Source organism: Papio anubis, chromosome 10 (genome assembly GCF_008728515.1).
Source record: "Papio anubis isolate 15944 chromosome 10, Panubis1.0, whole genome shotgun sequence".
NCBI classification, from domain to species: domain Eukaryota; kingdom Metazoa; phylum Chordata; class Mammalia; order Primates; family Cercopithecidae; genus Papio; species Papio anubis.
The window spans coordinates 103,229,934-103,244,867 of record NC_044985.1 but is presented as its reverse complement, the minus strand read 5'-3'; the positions used below and the strand labels follow the sequence as shown (position 1 = coordinate 103,244,867).

At 52.8% G+C, this 14,934-nt stretch overlaps 1 protein-coding gene across 1 annotated transcript; it reads right to left on the bottom strand.

The window, feature by feature from the left end:
* Positions 1-4,785: 4,785 nt before the first annotated feature.
* DES (desmin) lies at positions 4,786-12,058 on the bottom strand. The gene is made up of 9 exons (NM_001169017.1): positions 11,481-12,058; positions 10,359-10,419; positions 10,168-10,263; positions 9,858-10,019; positions 9,561-9,686; positions 8,941-9,161; positions 6,989-7,032; positions 5,031-5,113; positions 4,786-4,827 (listed from the first exon to the last, which is right to left on the bottom strand). Exons 1-9 carry the CDS (start codon positions 12,056-12,058, stop codon positions 4,786-4,788), a joined length of 1,413 nt encoding a protein of 470 aa, NP_001162488.1.
* Positions 12,059-14,934: the final 2,876 nt, after the last annotated feature.

Sequence of the window (14,934 nt, the reverse complement as noted above, 5' to 3'; positions counted from 1 at the left end):
TAAATATTTAATGAGTACCTACTATTTTTCTGGGCATTCTTCTGGGCACTTGGGATACAGTGGTGAATAAAATGGATAAAAACTCTACCCTTAGGTAATTGACATTTTAGGTGTTAAATTGAACGTTATTGATGCATTTGCAGATGTGCCTTGGGGGAGCTTGTGGTGAGAGGAAGGAGAGAGGGGTGAATGAGTAGAATAGGACAGGGGCCTCAAGGGACAGTGGGGGAAAAGGTACCTGGAGTGGACGGACAGACAGGAAAGTATCTGCTGAGCCATCAGTCCTGGCATACGGTATCTGCCTCCACGATCCCTTCTGTGCCATCCTGCCCACTGGGATCAGAACTGGTCTGGGCCTGGTCCCTGGCGTCCAGTGGGAAGCCAGTCAGCATTCTATGAGCCTGTTACTTCTTCATGTTCAGAGTCTTGAAGGGTAAAACACCAGAGGCCAAGGAGCAGGAAGAGGCTTTGCTGTGGAGGTGATGGGGTATGTGTGGGTATGTTTTAGGGAGGGGCACACTGAAGAGCTGGTTGTCTGTATACGGCCACACAGGACGCAAATCTTTATTTTATTTTATTTTATTTTATTTTTAAGAGACAAGGCCTCACTCTGTTGTGCAGGCTGGAGTGCAGTGGCACAATCATACCTCACCACAACCTCAAACTCCTGGGCTCTAATGATCCAGCTGCCTTAGCCTCTCAAGTAGCTGGGACTACAGGTGCACGCCTGTAGCAAGCCCTGCTTGCTTTGTTGTTGTTTTGGGGGTTTGTTGTTGTTGTTGTTGTTTGAGACAGAGTCTCGCTCTGTTACCCAAGCTGGAGTGCAAACTCCACCTCCCTGGTTCATGCCATTCTCCTGCCTTAGCCTCCCAAGTAGCTGGGACTACAGGCGCCTGCCACCATGCCCGGCTAATTTTTTTTTTTTTTGTATTTTTAGTAGAGACCGGGTTTCACTGTGTTAGCCAGGCAGGTCTTGAACTCCTGACCTTGTGATCCACCCGCCCTGGCCTCCCAGAGTGCTGGGATTACAGGCGTGAGCCACTGCGCCCCGCCCCTGTTGTTGGGTTTTTGTTTTGTTTTGTTTTGTAAAGACCAGGTCTTGCCATTTCCCAGACTGGTCTCAAACTCCTGGGCTCAAGTGATCCTCCCACCTTGGCCTCCCAAAATGCTGGGATTATAGAAGCCACTGCAGCCGGCTGAAACCCAAATCTTTTTTGGTTTGTATTTGCCCATTCCCTGGATACTTTTGGTCACTGCTCAGCTCTTAAGAAGAAAGGTAAAGATTAGAACCAGAATTTCTAGTTCCAGATAGGCTGTGCTCAAAGAATCCTTCCCCCGCACTGGGGGATAGAGGGTGGCTCTGGGCCTTCTTTCTTCTCTGGGGACGAGTGGGTAGCAGTCACAGGAGACAGGTGTGCTGAGGAGGAAGAGCTTTATTTCAGAACTGTCCCCAGTTGGAAGGGGCCGCGAAAGAAGCGGAGAGTTCTCTGGCTCTGGAGACATTCAGGCAGAGTTTAAGGAATGCTCATGAAGGATGTGGGGCAGGGTCGAAAAGGGGGTTTCTGCACCGCAAGGGTAATTGCCTGGGAGACTTCTGAGGTCTGACTCTGAGAGCCTGAGAATTCTACATTCCTTCCACCTTAGTGACTAGTCTGTACCTAAGCATTTGGTGAGGTGAGGGGGCGGGAGGGGAACTGCCTCCAAAACCTCCCCTAACACGTGTGTCCCTTTATCTTTTGTGGGACAGATAAGTGCACATAACTCATTCAGGGAAAAGAAGGATTCCAGAAACTACTCACAGATATACACACCCCCTCTAATCCACCTGGGCCTAGCCCTGTCCAGGTGTTTCCATCACAGAGAAGCTGGCTCAGACTTCAGGGGCCCCAAGAGGCTCAAGGATAAGAAGCCCCTTACCCATCCCTCCTCCTCCATCCCAGTACAAAGACATTGGAAATGAGACTTTCAATTTTATTTCCTGTGAGGGTCATTGTGGAGTTTCTCTACAGGTTGACTGGGGTAGTTCTGGGGCCTGTAGGGTTCACCCTATTTGAGGACTAGGGGGAAGGAAATGACCATGAGTCACCAGTGGTAGAGGGAGGGGACCCGGGGCTACACCCCAGCTCCTCCCAGGGCAAAGCTGAAGAATACAACAGAGAAGGGGCCTTCTTAGAGCGAGGGGTGACTTGTGAGCCAGGGCCACATTAAAGGAGGGGAAGAAAGAGACACCAGAAAGGCTTTTGGAAGTTTCTGGAAAAGTCAGTTTGGAAGGTCAGATTAAGGACCTTAAGACTAAAACCTCCTGAGGTTTATTTCACATACAAACTGTCTGAGCTTATTATCTTTGTGATCTCTACCCTCCTCTTGACTCCTTTAAAGGATAATCCCTGAAATCTCAGAGGAGAAACTTGAAGGCTGAGGCCTACATGGATCCATCATTTCCTACATCTTTGATCCCCTAGAATGTATTTTTTAGAAGAAGTAAAAGAGAGACAGACTTCACTCTGCCCCCTACCCCACCTCTTAGCTATCCAAGTGCTCCAAACCCTATACTGAGTCACTAAGGTTTCCCCACACATTCAAAATGCCTCCTTTAACTTATGTATGTCTCATGACATGTGAGTCTTGTTCTAAACACTCTATTTTGTTCATTAATATTTGTATATTTCCTCTTCATTAACTAATCTGTTAATTATCATATCCTTATAATATATTTTGATGTTTTATTCTATGATTTCCTAATTTTTTTCCTTTTTCTTTTTTTGAGACAGAGTCTCACTCTGTCACCCAGGCTGGAGTGCAGTGGCACAATCACAGCTCACTGAAGCCTCGACCTCCTGGGCTCAAGCTATCTTCCCACCACAGCCTCCCAAGTAGCTGGAAGTATAGGCTTATACCACCATGCCAGGCTAATTTTTTATTTTTTGTAGAGTCAGGGTCTTCTTACATTGCCCAAGCTGGTCTCAAACTCCTGGGCTCAAGAGATCCTCCCGCCTCGGCCTCCCAAAATGCTAGGATTATAGGTGGAGCCACTGTGCCCAGCCTAATTTTTTTCATATGTCCTACACTTCTAATTTCTAATTTTTTTCGTATGTCCTACACTCCCCTCCCATCTTCTCTAATTCTCTTAAAATTTTTATTTGGTATTTTAATTGAGATTGCATGGCATTGAAATTATAGATGAATGGAGAACAAATTGACTTCTTCAGAGTATTGAACCTTCTTATCGAAGCACAGAATAGATCTTTCCATTTTTCCAAACATTATTTTTCCTGAATTGGCTCCTGTGTATAAAAATGGTATTGGAAAGAGTTAATAGAAAGAGGCCATTGGTTCACATCTTAATCCCAACACTTTGGGAGGCTGAGGTGGCAGGAGAAGCAATTGAACCCAGAAATTCAAGACCAGCCTCGGCAACATAGAAAGACCTTGTTTCTACAAAAAATAAAAAGTTAGCCAGTCATGGTGGCGTGAACCTGTGGTCCCAGCTACTTGGGAGGCTGAGGTGGGAGGATCGCTTGAGCTCAGGAAGTCCAGGCTGCAGTGAGCTGTGAGCATACTGCTGCACTCCAGCCTGGGTGACACAGGAAGACCCTGTCTCAAAAAGAAAAAGAGAGAGAGAAAAAAGGGGCTGTTGACATCTTTGGAGAAGGGACTGGGGGAGCCCTACTTCACAGCCAGTCAGTGGGGAGCAGCTACATCCTTCAAAAAGAATAGCAGGTGGTGTCCCCTCAGCCTGGCCGACCTGAAGGTGCAGTAGGGAGCACAAGGTGGGGCAGTCCTGGAATTAGGGCCTAATGAGAGGTATTTGTGGTTCCCCAACAAAAGCCCCTATCCAGCCCTCCCTGCCCCATACGCTGCATACAGACAGCAAGGCCAGAAGGCTCTGGGAACAGAAGTGGGTGCGAGGCCCTGGGGAAAGTCTGGCTGGGCAGGAGGTCAGTACAGTCCATCTCAGGGTGACAGGTGGCATCACAGGGCCCCAGGGGCCCCACAGGAGACCTGGCAGTCAAGACAGCAGGGGCCAGCTCGGCTTGTGTGCGAATCTCTTTATTGTTTCTCTTCAGAGCCCCTGTAGCGGGGGAGGGGAGGGTGTGGGGAGGTGGGTGCCCCTCCCACCAGCCTGAGACCGCTCTCTGCCTCTCTCCTCTCCTCTCTTCTCCAGCATCTCACCCACTTTCTCTCCTTCTCAATCTCCTGCTCCCACCTCTAGCACCTTCGGGGATTCCCTCTTGTAGCCCCTGCTTTCTAAGTCCACCCTGGGCTGGGGAAAGGAAAATAAGAGACCACAGGGACAATTTCAAGCCCCCCAGTCTCCACAGGGGCTAGTCCCCCTGGCTACCTGCCTGGCTTTCTCTCTCCTGGGCTGGGGGCTGGGGGCTGGGGAGGTCTGCGGGGCTCAGTCCTGGCCCTGCAGTATCCCAACACCCTGCTCTGGGGCTGTCTCCAGAGCCAGAGGCTAGTGCCTGAGGTCACAGAGGTGGGAGGGACAGGGCCACTGCTCCAGCCTGGGCTCCATCCAGCACAAGAGCCAGGCTCACTCACTGCCAACAGCCAAGGCTCATGGTTGGGGCCCGCAGAGGTGGCCGGGGCATGCCCTGTGACCAGGCAGGGATGGGCTATGTCCCTGTTGGGGACCACGAGGGATGGCCAGTGAGGAGGGGTCAGAGGCTGTGATGGGAGGACTGAGGCTGGGTGTGGTGTCCTGGGATGGAAGAAGGCTGGCTTCAGGGAGCAGTGAGTACAGGGGTGAGGACGGTCTCTGGTGGCAGAGGGTCTCTGTCTTTAGAGCACTTCATGCTGCTGCTGTGTGGCCTCACTGACGACCTGGGGAAGAAGAGAAGCCCAGTCCAACCATGTGCTAGCCAGAGAACAGAGCCTCAGCCCTGAGCCGTCCCCACCCCAGGGCCGCAGGATCTCTCTTGCCCCACTAGCCAGGGACCTAGACCAGCACAGCTGGGTGGAAGACAGTCTCCCCAGACACATCCATACCCCCCACCAAGGGTAAGGAGCCCAGACAGACCACTCACCTCCCCATCCCGTGTCTCAATGGTCTTGATCATCACCGTCTTCTTGGTATGAACCTCAGAACCCCTTTGCTCAGGGCTGGTTTCTGTAACAGGGTCCATCGCACACTCAGCCTGACCAAGTCCAGGCTGGGCTGTACCAGGGGCTGGGAGTCCATCTGGGGCCACACTGGGCAGAGCCCTAGCAGACCCCAACCCCCCTCAAGACAGGCTTGTTACTTCTTCAAGACTTTAATACCTGTCCTTCAGCCTAGCACCCAGCAGGTTGTTCTTCAGTCCCCAGGGCCAGTCCCATAGTTTAGAGGGTCTCAGGAGCCAACAGATTTGCTCGATGTGCAGGACGGTACAGGAAGGTAGGGGATCCCTGAGGCCCAGGCCGCACAGCATTGACATTCCCCACACCTCCTAGTTCCTCTCCACCCCCGGGCCCCAGGAGAGCCCTATACACATTTGTATCCTGGGACTCCCCTTCTTCAAGATTGAACCCCAAAGCCCAGTCTTAAGACACTCTTTAGAGGACCTTACAGTACCCATCTCCCTTTAAGATTTCAGGGCCGGGTAGGGTGACTCATATCTGTAATCCCAGCAGTTTGGGAGGCCGAGGCAGGTGGATCATGAGGTCAGGAGTTTGAGACCACCCTGACCAACATGGTGAAACCCCATCTCTACTAAAAAGACAAAAATTAGCCAGGCATGATGGCATGTGCCTGTAATCCCAGCTACTCAGGAGGCTGAGGCAGGAGAATTGCTTGAACCAGGGAGGCGGAGGTTGCAGTGAGCCGAGATTGCGCCACTGCACTCCAGCCTGGGCGACAGAGTGAGACTCTGTCTCAAAAAAACTCTGTCTCAAAAAAAAAAAAAAGTTTCAGATGAGCAACCTGATGTCTTAATCAAAGTGAGATGGAGCAGGAATCAGTCACTGACTCATTGTGCTGATGGTCAGTCACTTGCCATTCTGTGCCTCAGTTTCCTCACTGAGGACGCAGAGTGAAGTGGTGCCGACCATACTTGCCCTATGATGGCCACAAAGCTATTGATTTGGAAAGCACTGTGCAATGTGGTTGGGGTTTTTTTTGTACTATGAAGTTTTAAATGCAAGACTCATATTTGGTGTCCGTATAAACAACTAACTGAAAAGAGAGGCTCTGAGTTGTGTAGGAAAGGTCAAATGGAGGTCCTTGGTATTATGAGTTTGGTGTTCATGAATTTCCTTAGCTAGCAACTAGCCTGTGATGAACGTTGTGACTCGGTGGAGCACAGCGTGTATTTTTTCCTGATGGAAATGTACATCGAAGATAGAAAAGGCTTGATCTAGGAAAGGAGAAGCTGCCAAGGACTCCGACTTGCTTTCCTAATGCATCATTATCGTGTGTTTCTCTGCTCTCTGGGGTTGGAAAGCCACCCGATCTGTATATTACTAATGTCAGAATGGCAGAATGCCCTAAGAGCTCATTCTTTTCATTGTTTGGCTTTGCTAAGATTTGGCTTTTCTTTTCCAACGTGCATCCAACATCTTGCTCCAGCAAACTGGAGGTGTTCAACAAGCAACCAAGGTGGCGCTTGGCAATGTGCCAGACAATGGGCCGTGGGTGCCTTAGAAGGCAGGTGGTATGAGATCTTCCTGAAGCCAGGTCCCCAAGGACACTCCTGCTACTTTCAGAGTCTGGGATTCAGAACAGAGGCTGCTTCCTGATGCCCAATACTCCAAGAAGGTGCAGGGGACATGGTAAATACAATACAATATAATCACATAAAAAGCTCTCTCTGTCATAAGGTGCCTCATCCACCTCTACCTAAACTCCCCCACCTACCCGCAGGGGCCCCCTTTTTCTTCCCCAGACTCCAGGTCTGTCCTCCCTGGCCCCAGGGTCCCATCCTCTCTCCTGGCTGGCCTCGGGCAGTGCCCATGCTGGACTCCTGGCCCCTGCAACTCCAGCCTCCGCCTGCCAGCAGACACTCACCTCGGAAGTTGAGGGCAGAGAAGGTTTGGATGGGGAGATTGATCCTAAAAGGGAAGAGACCAAGCCTCCTAAGAGTTAAGAAACCTCCCATCGTTCCCTGAGACCGCCCATCAAGGCTCACTCTGGTCCTTTCTAAACCCCATCCTCAGCTGTCCCAGTCCCACGGACCCCAGCACTCCCGCCACCCATACTGCTCAAGGAATGGGGTCAAAGGTCAGCTAGAGCTGTCCCAGGAATAGTCTCTTCTGGAAGGATCATTCATTTCAACTGTGACCTGCTGGCATGACACCAGGATGCGCAACCCCACTGCACCCTCCAGAGCACCAGGATTTCCTTCTTGCTTCTGCCACTGAAGGTCATATCAGTAGCAGCTGTGGGTGATATCCATTGCTCATGCCCACCCTCCAGCCAGGCCAGTTCTGAGAGCTTACTATTTAGGCCTAATGCTGGGAAAACGTAACATGCCTTTAGCTACCTTCAAAGGCCATCACATGAAGACGTCATTTTACTAAATCTGAAGTTTCTCTTTATGTGTATACCTATATCTAAACATGTCTTCTGTTTTTTAAAAATTTCAGATATTATTTTTATGAGTATCAGGGGGTACCAGTTTTTGGAGTAATTGATCTGTTTTAAATTGAGGTTAAATTTACATACAGTGAAATGCACAGATCTTTAATGTACAATTCAATGAGTTTTGATCAATGTCCACGTCTGTGTAACTACCAGTCCAAATCAAGATATAGAACATTTCTAGGCCAGGTGCAGTGGCTCATGCCTGTAATCCCAGCACTTTGGGAGGTCAAGGCAGGCGAATTACTTGAGGTCAGGAGTTAGAGACCAGCCTGACCAACATGGTGAAACCTCATCTCTACTAAAAATACAAAAAGTCAGTTGAGCGTGGTGGCACACGCCTGTAATCCCAGCTACTAGGGGGGCCGAGACAGGAGAATCACTTGAGCCTGGGAGGCAGAGGTTGCAGTGAGCCAAGATCACGCCACTTGCACTCCAGCCTGTGCAACAGAGCAAGACTCTGTCTCAAAAAGAAAAAAAAAAAAAAAAGATATAGAACATTTCTGTTATCCCACAAGGTTCCCTGGTGTCCCTTTCCAGTTGTATATTGTTTTCTGTCTAGAGGTGGGTTGCTCTGAGCATGAAGTCTATGTCTTTTCCTCCGAGCATGTGCGTGTGCTTACGTGTGTGCATGTGTGTGTACACTCATGCCTTCTGTATGCATCTCTTTACCTTCTCTTAGCCTATCCCTGTGCAAGGCTTCTCTCCCTCCCTCTCTCTATTTGCCTCTAACTGGTCCCTCCGTTTCCCTCCTCATCTCTCCCCATTCTGCTTTCATCTCTCCCTTGACTGGCAGTAATATTTTATTATTGGTTGCTGAATATGGTTTTTTGCTACTGGTTCTTAATTCTGAAGGTGGATAAGGGAATACTTATATTTCTCTTTTTATAAACGCTGTTAATTAAATTGCTTTTTACCCAGGTGGCCTTGGTTAATTCTCTGCAATTAATACAGCAGTGGCCTCTTGTATAAAATTGTTTCCAGGCTGGGTACGGTGGCTCACGCCTGTAATCCCAGCACTTTGGGAGGCTGAAGCGGGTGGATCACCTGAGGTCAGTAGTTCAAGATCAGCCTGGCCAACATGGTGAAACCCCATCTGTACTAAAAATTCAAAAATTAGCCAGGCATGGTGATAGGTGCCTATAATCCCAGCTACTCAGGAGGCTGAGGCAGGAGAATTGCTCGAACCCAGGAGGTGGAGGTTGCAGTGAGCCGAGATGGTGCCATTGTACTCCAGGCTGGGCAACAAGAGCAAAACTCCGTCTCAAAAAAAAAAAAAAAAATTGTTTCTATGTCTTGTTGAGGTAGCCTCCTGGGGACAGGAATGGGCCACCCAGCACCACCCACTTCCCCACTCCGGCTCCTGCCTGGCCCCTCACCGGCTCTCCTCTCCCTCCAGCAGCTTCCGGTAGGTGGCGATCTCCACATCCAGGGCCATCTTCACATTGAGCAGGTCCTGGTACTCGCGCAGGTGGCGGGCCATCTCGTCCTTGAGGTGCCGGATTTCCTCCTCCAGGCGTGCAATGTTGTCCTGGTAGCCACTGGCCTCACTGGCAAATCGGTCCTCCAGTTCCCGCATCTGCCTCATCAGGGAATCGTTCTGCAGGAGAGGGGGAACCCAGGTCAAGGAAGGGAAGAGGACACTGGGAGCCCAAAATGAGGAAAGACACAGCTTTGGGGCTGGCAGGCAACTCCAGATGGTCAGGCCCAGGACATGTTGAATCCTGAACTCAAATGAAATCTATATGTGGACACTCAGAATAAAATAGATAAAAAGGAACATCTGTATTCAGCCTCAGAGTCCGCACACAGGCAGATGCCCCAGGAACCCCTGATTCTTTAGCATCCAACTGGAATCCACTTGTCTGGTTTTATCCCTATTGTAGATTTAAGTAGATGAAGGCCCAGAGAGGGTCTATGATGGGCCCAAGGTCACAAAGTGAGGGTGTGAACTGCAGACAGGAAGGGGCAGGGCCTGGCCAGGTGGGTAGGGACTCACAGTGCCCTTGAGGGCATCAATCTCGCAGGTGTAGGACTGGATCTGGTGTCGGTATTCCATCATCTCCTGCTTGGCCTGGCGCAGGGCATCGTTGTTCTTGTTGGCTGCCTGGGTCAGGTCTGACACCTAAGGGCAGAGAAAGGAGCCCAAAAATGAGGAGGATGCAGGGCACAGGTAGGGATGAGCAAGGGAGCATGGAGCCTCTGGGCTCTCCTCCCATGGATGATGCCACAGGCAGCACATCCAAGCTGGGGCTCAGGGTGACAGAGATGCCAGTCCCTGGGTGAGGCCACCCACCTTCGACTTGTACCACTCCTCAGCTTCAGAAATGTTCTTAGCCGCGATAGTCTCATACTGAGCCCGGATGTCCCTGAGGGCAGCAGTGAGGTCTGGCTTAGACATGTCCATCTCCACCTGGACCTGCTGTTCCTGAAGCTGAGCCTGCAACTCACGGATCTCCTGTAGGGCATGGCTGGGCTTCAGTCCCCTCTCAGGGCCCACACAGCACCCTCACACCCCTATTCCCAGCCAGAGCCTCACCCCAGCCCCACTTTCCGGCTGCTTTCCCCATGGCCCAGTGACCCCAGGAAGAGGGGCCAAGGCATACCTCTTCGTGCACTTTCTTAAGGAATGCGATCTCCTCGTTGAGAGATTCGATTCTGCGCTCCAGGTCAATGCGAGCTAGAGTAGCTGCATCCACGTCCTGGGAGAGGCCAAGGAAGAAGGACATAGTCACCACCACCCAGGTGGGGTAGAGCAAGGCCAGAGGCCATGCGAGGGGAAAAGAAGGGCACTCACCGCTCGGAAGGCAGCCAAATTGTTCTCTGCTTCTTCTTTCAACTGAATCTCCTCCTGCAGCCTGGGTGGGACAGACAGACAGACAGACAGTTGTGGGCGATAAAGCTGGCAGTGGAAATGACTGGCCGGGTGCTGACCAGGGAGTAGGTACGGGACAGAGCGGGAGAGCCTGGCTGCTGGGTAGAGACAGGAGAGAAAGGGAGTGGAGAGGCCCCACCCATCCAGGGAGGGCACAGGAAGTAGCCCAATCTCTGCCCAGGAGCCACACCCTTGAAGTCTATGTCCCCACCAGACTGTGTGACCTCCCTGGGGTTAGAAACTGTGTCTATTTTATCCGCCTCTGTGTTGCTGGTTCCCAGCTCCAGCCTGGCCAATATAACTGCTCAATTAATATTTATGACTTTGGTGGCAGGAGGGTGACTCTGCTCACTTGGCCTGTCAGAAGTGGGACCAACAGATACGCTATACTTGCTGCCCTTTTCGTTTCAGGAGCCTGGTGAGGCCTACAGTCAGGTCCTCCCAAGCTCTCTGAGAGCTGTGGCCCCCACCTACTCCCTTTTTCTCCAGCCTGTCTATTCACCTTGTAAAAACACACAGTCTCAGCAAGTCCCCAGGGTCAAGCTCCCCACTCCACCCTGCCTCCCCAGGGCCTCATCACAGCTGAGCTGAGAGCTGTTGCTTGGACTCTGGGCCCTTGCCCTGCTTTCCCTGTCTCCTATCAGCCTCTGGCCTCCCTTCTCCCTCTGGCTACACTGCCCTCTGGGCTTCCTGCAGCCCTTCCTCTGCCCATCAACTACCTGACCCCATAAACATCGCCCCAGCATCTTAAAATGCTTTTTAAGGGGGCTGCCCAAATGGCACCGGGTCCCCTAAATTCTCCCATATCCACCCCCTGATCTATGTCCCCAAGAAAACTCCTATGCAAGATGGGATCGCAGGGGGAGAGACCTGGAGGTCACGGCCCCTTGAAACACACGGGTGGAGGACCCTTTCCCCGCGTGGGGCAGGAGAGGGTCCCGGACCCCGGGAGAAGGCATGTGCTGACAGCGGGACCCCAGCCCCCAGGCCTAGCCTCCTGTGCCCCGCCCGCGGAAAGAGGAGTCTGGGGCGCCGGGCCCTCACTTGGCCTTGAGCCGCTGCAGGTCGTCGAGCAGGTTGTCGCGCTCGACGTCGACGCGGGCGCGCTGGTTAGTGAGCACCTCCACCTGGCGCCGCAGCTCGCGCAGCTCCTCCTCATAGAGCTCGGCCACTCGCGTTGGCTCGCGGCCCTTGAGCCGGTTCACCTCGGCTGCGAGCGCCGCGTTCTGCTGCTCCAGGAAGCGCACCTTCTCGATGTAGTTGGCGAAGCGGTCGTTGAGTTCCTGCAGCTCCACCTTCTCGTTGGTGCGCGTGGTCAGAAACTCCTGGTTCACCGCGTCGGCCAGAGAGAAGTCCAGCAGCTCGCCCGCGCCATAGGAGGAGGGCGCGCGAGTGGTCCCCAGCCGGCTGGCCCGCAGCGACCCCAGGCCCCCGGCCCCGCCCGACGTGCGCGACACCTGGTACACGCGGGACGTCACCGAGCTGGAGGAGCCCTTAGAGCCGAAGCCCGCCCGCGGGAACACGGGCGAGCTCAGCGGGGAGCCGAGCGGGAAGCTCGGAGCCCCGCCGAAGGTGCGGCGGTAGGAGGACACGCGCTGGCTGGACGAGTAGGCCTGGCTCATGGTGGCGGCGCGGGCGAGGCTGGCGGGCACACGGAGGAGGCGGCGGGCAGGCGGCCGGCCGGAGAGTGGATGCGGCGAGGGAAGACAGGGCCCCCAGCCGTCTGCACTATTTGTATCCCTCCTGACATCAGCCCCCGCTGCCCCTCCCCTGACAGCTGCAGGATCCCGCTGTCCTGCCAGGAAAGGGCGGCCCCTGGCCGTGGGGGCGGGGAGGCCAGCTCCCCCGCAAGAGGCCTGCGCCCCTGAGTCAGCCAGTGGGGGTCCTGTGACAGGCAGGCCTGCCAATCCTTCGCCAGGGCAGCAAGCATGCCTGCAGTCCCCAGGCGGGCCTCTTTCAGCCCTGGTTATCTCCTCGTCCTGGCCGGGGAGGGGGTCAGGGGAGACAGCAGAAGAGAGGCTTCCCTTTAGTTTGAGGGCCTCCTTTTTGGTCAAGGAGAGACTTTGGGTCATTTCTTAAAGGGTCAAGGCCTGCTTCCAGGAAAGGCCCCAAACCACCTTGTTCCTAAACGTTGTCTTGAAGTTGAAGAGGTTTGGGAGGTCTCAGGCAAAGACCAGCCAGGCTGGAGGGTGGGGGTCTCTAGGCAGGCAGGGAGGGCCGGGAGATGCCTGGCAGGCAGAGGGATCCTGGCCAAAGCCTGCCATGTATGTCTGCAGGCGAGCTGGCCCTGAGCCTCAGTTTCCCTCTGGACTGGTACAGGCCCTCTTCCTCCCCCCTACTGTGGATGGCGAGGCCTCAAGTTTATAAACAGTAGGGTGATTTCCAGAAAGGGTCTGATGAGCTTTCAGTTTCCAATTGCTATGTCCACTCCCACCCCCGCACAGACTTTGTCTGGCTCCTGCCCCCAGGGTCCCCCACCCCCTCCCTGATTCATCCCCCTACTCACACCCCCCACGCCCACACACACCAGGGGTTTGTGTTTTGTCAGGAGCTGCATGTCAACCCAACCATCTCCCTGGCAGCAACAGCTGCCAACCCCAAATACCAGAGTGAGTATTTATAGAGGAGAATGCATCGGCTGGGAAACAAGGCACAGGAGAGGAGCTGTGGGGGGCAGGGGGTACCTGAGGAGGCATGGATGGGCGTCAGATAATCAAGGAAGACTAGGGTGACAGCCCCAATCACTTCCCACCCCCTATAATGCTCCAGGGCCCCCCCCCCCGCCCACAAAAATGGAGCCCCACAGAGGGCCTGCCCAACCTCCAAAGCCCCCTCCTTAGTACAGGGCACTTGCTGACCCCTAAGGACATCCACCATTCTCCATGGGCACTGGCAGTGTCTCTACACCTCCACCTGGCACTCCAGGCCCCTCTTGGACCTGACCCTTTTGGAATGCAAACCCTGGAAATACAGCGCTCTATTAGGAGCCAGTCACTGGTCCTACCCCAGCCCTGCCATCACCAGCTGGAGGGGTTACTAGTAGGCATGTCCTTGTCTGAGCCACAGCTCAGGCACGTCCTCTCTGAGCCCCAGCTTGTCAGATATAAAGTGAGAATGGTTAGCCTTGCCGTGCTACCCTATAAGGGTTTAAAGAGGCTCAGGCCCTACTAATGTATGTAGCAACAATAATACCTTACAGGTACTGATCACCTAGAGTGGGCCAAGCTGCTGAGCACTTCACACCCATGAGCCCCAATTCTCCAACCCTAGGAGGTAGGGACTAGCATCATTCCCATTTTATAGCTCAGGAGGCTAAGGCGGTCTGACCCCACAGCCTGTGCTTTGGCCCCAGGATGGGCGTGAATGTGCCAGGTAAATTGTAAAGGAGGCTTTGTTACTGAACTCTTTTCAAAGCCCTTTCCCATTAAGTGTCTAATTTTCATCCAAGCGACAAGCTTCTGAAATAGATGGGGGAGTTCCAGATATTCTTATCCAGCCCTCGAGTCAGTGCAAGCTGTTGTGTTCTCGTTATTTTTGTGTCTCATCTCCCAGACTGTATGCTCCTGGAGGATTTTGGAGACCATGTGGATCCTTAACACACTCAGGCAACACCATCTTTCTCATTGTCATTCAAAGTAGCCTGCAAGCTTTCTTTTTCCATTTCCTTATTTTGATGACATGCTGTGCCTCCTCCCCATCCCTCCACCCCTAAAGACCCTGATTCCAACCAGTCTTATTACTGCAGTCCCCTGACTTCAGTGACTGGCTCAAGGAATGGGCCTGGGAATGAGCAGGACCAATCAGAGACCTTCCCTGGAATTTATAGATGGAACTGGGATTCTTTAACTGGAACCTGTGGAAGCCATGTTTCCTGCCCCCTGGGGGAGTAGGAAGAAAGAGGTCAATATGCAAGAAGCAGAGAATGTTGGAGAGGAGGAGTGGGCCAGCCCCCTGGTTCCTGCAGTGCTTCCCTCAACTTTGTGAGTTGAGCTCCCCCACTGTCCTTCCTGGCCTTGGGCCAACAAACTTTCCATTTTTTTTTTTTTCATTTAAGGCACTTGGTATTGCTTTGATCACTTACAGCCCCAAGAACCAGATTAATCTTCTGAAGGGGACTCTACACCCATTTCTGTGATGCTACTGGGACAACATTTCTGGAGCTCTTCTCTGTAAATGATCTCCAGACCACATAAGGAAATTGGCCTTTGGACCAGCCCAAGGCCTCAGTTCCTTGGTGAAATGAGGCAGAAAACAAAAAAATCATGCCATCTACTGTCTAGTCAAAACCAACAACCACCAGACTTGGCCCCAAACCACTTGGGACTGTTTTCAAAATTCAGTTCCACCCCTGAGGATTTGCTACCATGGAGGGTTGCAAATCAACACCCCGAGGCTTGGAAGGCAGGTGAAAGAGGAGCACTCCAAAACATTCTGTGAGCTGGGCAGCACCACTGGAGGGAGAGTTCAGCCTCCTGAGAGGACCACTCAGGATGGGACA